This window comes from Sinocyclocheilus grahami, unplaced genomic scaffold, assembly GCF_001515645.1.
Source record: "Sinocyclocheilus grahami isolate Dianchi unplaced genomic scaffold, SAMN03320097.WGS_v1.1 scaffold265.1, whole genome shotgun sequence".
Taxonomy (NCBI): domain Eukaryota; kingdom Metazoa; phylum Chordata; class Actinopteri; order Cypriniformes; family Cyprinidae; genus Sinocyclocheilus; species Sinocyclocheilus grahami.
In genome coordinates this window covers 343,403-346,110 of record NW_015505444.1, presented here as the reverse complement: position 1 = coordinate 346,110, position 2,708 = coordinate 343,403, and the positions used below count along the sequence as shown (strand labels likewise).

The 2,708-nt window shown below is 38.4% G+C and overlaps 1 protein-coding gene across 1 annotated transcript in view; it reads right to left on the bottom strand.

Moving 5' to 3' along the window:
* Positions 1-2,708, bottom strand: part of LOC107599390 (myomegalin-like) — a 38,380-nt gene that overhangs the window by 15,913 nt on the left and 19,759 nt on the right. Inside the window, exons 19-21 of the mRNA XM_016290970.1 lie at positions 1,410-1,514; positions 435-831; positions 133-353 (exon numbers count right to left, since the gene is read on the bottom strand). Of these exons, the coding sequence (XP_016146456.1) occupies positions 133-353; positions 435-831; positions 1,410-1,514 (723 nt within the window). The remainder of the gene's footprint in view (positions 1-132; positions 354-434; positions 832-1,409; positions 1,515-2,708) is intronic.

The window sequence follows — 2,708 nt, the reverse complement described above, 5'->3', positions numbered from 1 at the left end:
TAACTAAAGACTATCTTTCTTTTTTATACATATATATATATATATATATATATATATATATATATATATATATTATATTATTGCGCAAAGTTCCCCATCTCTTCCATTCTCTGTGTTTTTGTGTATATTTACCCTGCTCCAGTCTCTCCAGCAGGCTCAGGCTGTGATCCAGCTGCTCTCTGAGCTGGGTTCCCTGAGCGGAGTACATGTTATCGGGCTGAAGTAACTCCTCTAAAGCTCTTCTGAGCTCCAGAAATTGTTTACGCTGTTCGACACCCAAACCACGAGACACACGGATCTGTTCCCGCAGCTCACACAACTCCCGGGCCTGAGACTGGACCAGAGACTCGATTCTGCCAAGAGAGAGATGATGACATTTAATAAATAAGCCAAAAGATGAAGCAGAAATATTGATGATGATCATGGAAAGCCACCTGGATGGAGAGCCTGCTTGGCTGCTTCTATTCAGGGTTCTCTCTCTTTCTAACTCAGTGCTCAGCTGGGCGATTTGAGACTTCATCATCTTTGTTTCCTCCTCTTCTTCACCTGCTGTGGGGTCAGAGGTCACACTCAGGAGCTCAGACGACAAAGACTTCTTACGCAGCTGCCTCTGGAGGTGCTGGATGACTTTGTGCTGTCCTTCGATCTGTAACCTGAGCTGTTGGATGTGCAGAGTGGGGTCGGCGTGAGGGTCGGAGGGTCGAGGGGAGCTCAGGCCAGGAGAGCTGGGGTACGAGGGGCTGGATGCGGTAGTGTCAGGTGAAAATCGGTCCTGAGTGCCCGCAAGGACAGGAGACAGAATGGGAACCAACCGCAAAACACCGTCCACATCTGATAGTGACATCAAACACAGAGGACGCACACAAAGAAAACACACAAAGACATAAACAGGTGAATTTAAGAAAATTATAGAAATGGTGGAAGGAAGTTACAGTCCTCAGAGATTAGTTACATTATTAAATCAGGGATGGTTTGGTCATGCAGAGGAAGTGATGCAAACCATGTTAAAACAAACTGAGCATACACAAACACGTGCTAACAAACACATAACCAAGGTTAAAGGATAAGTACACCCAAAAATTACAATTCTATCACTGTTTACGCACCCTTGTGATTTTTACCAACAGGAAAAAAAGAGCACCATCATTCAGCTAAACTTTTGTGTTATGTGGAGTAAAAAGTTATACAAGATTGGAACAATGTGATTTAATGGAAGTATTTTCAATTCTGGGTGAACTATCCCTTTAAATTACCCAAAGTGTAACACCACTGTTTATTATGAGCATGCAGTCAGTAACAGCTTGCAAAGCATGGATCATCAATGGAAATAGGAGAGTCTGAAATCGCCTTTCCATGCAGGAACCCTGACATGCAGTCTTATTAAAAAGAAGAGTTTTTCCCCTGTCTACCTGTGCTACTGCCCTCCACCTCCGTCTCACTCCTTCCACTCGTTTCATACCCGAGGTCCTGCGCCTCCACCTGCACCCCTTTATCATCTCGTTCACCAGTGGGCGCTAGAGCACACAGGCAGAGTTGAGAACAGCAGTCCCCAGCCAAAAAAAGCAACATGCTGTCGTAGTACCACAATACCTGAACAGCACTAGATGCAGGTTGGTATCGGGCAAATTGATGAGCCATTTTTCAATAATACGTATTAACCCTATAAAGCCTACTGTATCATATTTGATACACATCTTTCTAAGGCCTCTAAATTATTAACATTTGCTGAAAAAAACTGCTGTACTCAATCTACTACATCTTATGCCATCTGATTAATAGTTTATAAGCAAGTAAAAGGCCTTTTAGTATAATTGTAAAAAAATCCATTATTCTCAAGTAAACATAAGAATAACTTTTATATTGCTATTAATATTTCAAGATGAACACTTACTCGACTGAAGCAACTTTAATAAATTATCCATACTTTAAAAAAAAAATCATGTTTAAATGTGAGTAGCAGATATAATCCATCAGGCTTTTGAGAAACGTTTATTTGTTCATCTCTCAATCATCATTGTATTGCATTGCATTATATCTTTTGAAACTACAGAGCGTTGATCATGAAACTAAGCATTTAAACATCTTACTAAAACATATTTATTGGGAGATATAGAGTGACAAATTACATTTTTATCATTTTATGTTTATGCAGCCTCTCTAGTTTGAGCATTGTTTACCCTTGAGTAGGGCTGGGCGATTTTGCAAAAAATGTAAATCTCGATAGTTTGACCGATTCTCAATTTTTTACGATTTTTAACTAGTCAACTTGAAAATGTAACTACAACGTGATTCAAGTTACTTTTTCTTTATTAACCCTCTAGTTAAAGAAAATTATATTCCAAGTGCAGCACACATGAAGTTGTTAACATGATGTAAATGTTAAACAAATCACTTGTTAAATATCTTTGCAGAAAAGATGCAAAAACTACAACTACATATTGTACAAACTTGTCTTATACATATTATCTGTTCAGAAATAATACGAGGGAAATTATTTTAGAAAATCTCAAAAGTCAAGGCAATTCAAAATCAGGTATAACAGGATATAACACCAGTAGACTTTTATTAACTATAAATGTTCTTTAAAAATAACAGCAGCTTTCAGCCTCTCACCATGATGCAAATATGAAATATTAAGACATACAGTAGTAGTTATTTACAGATTTTTTTATTCGATTGCGCTGCTTTTCCATTGTTTTTTCTGTGTA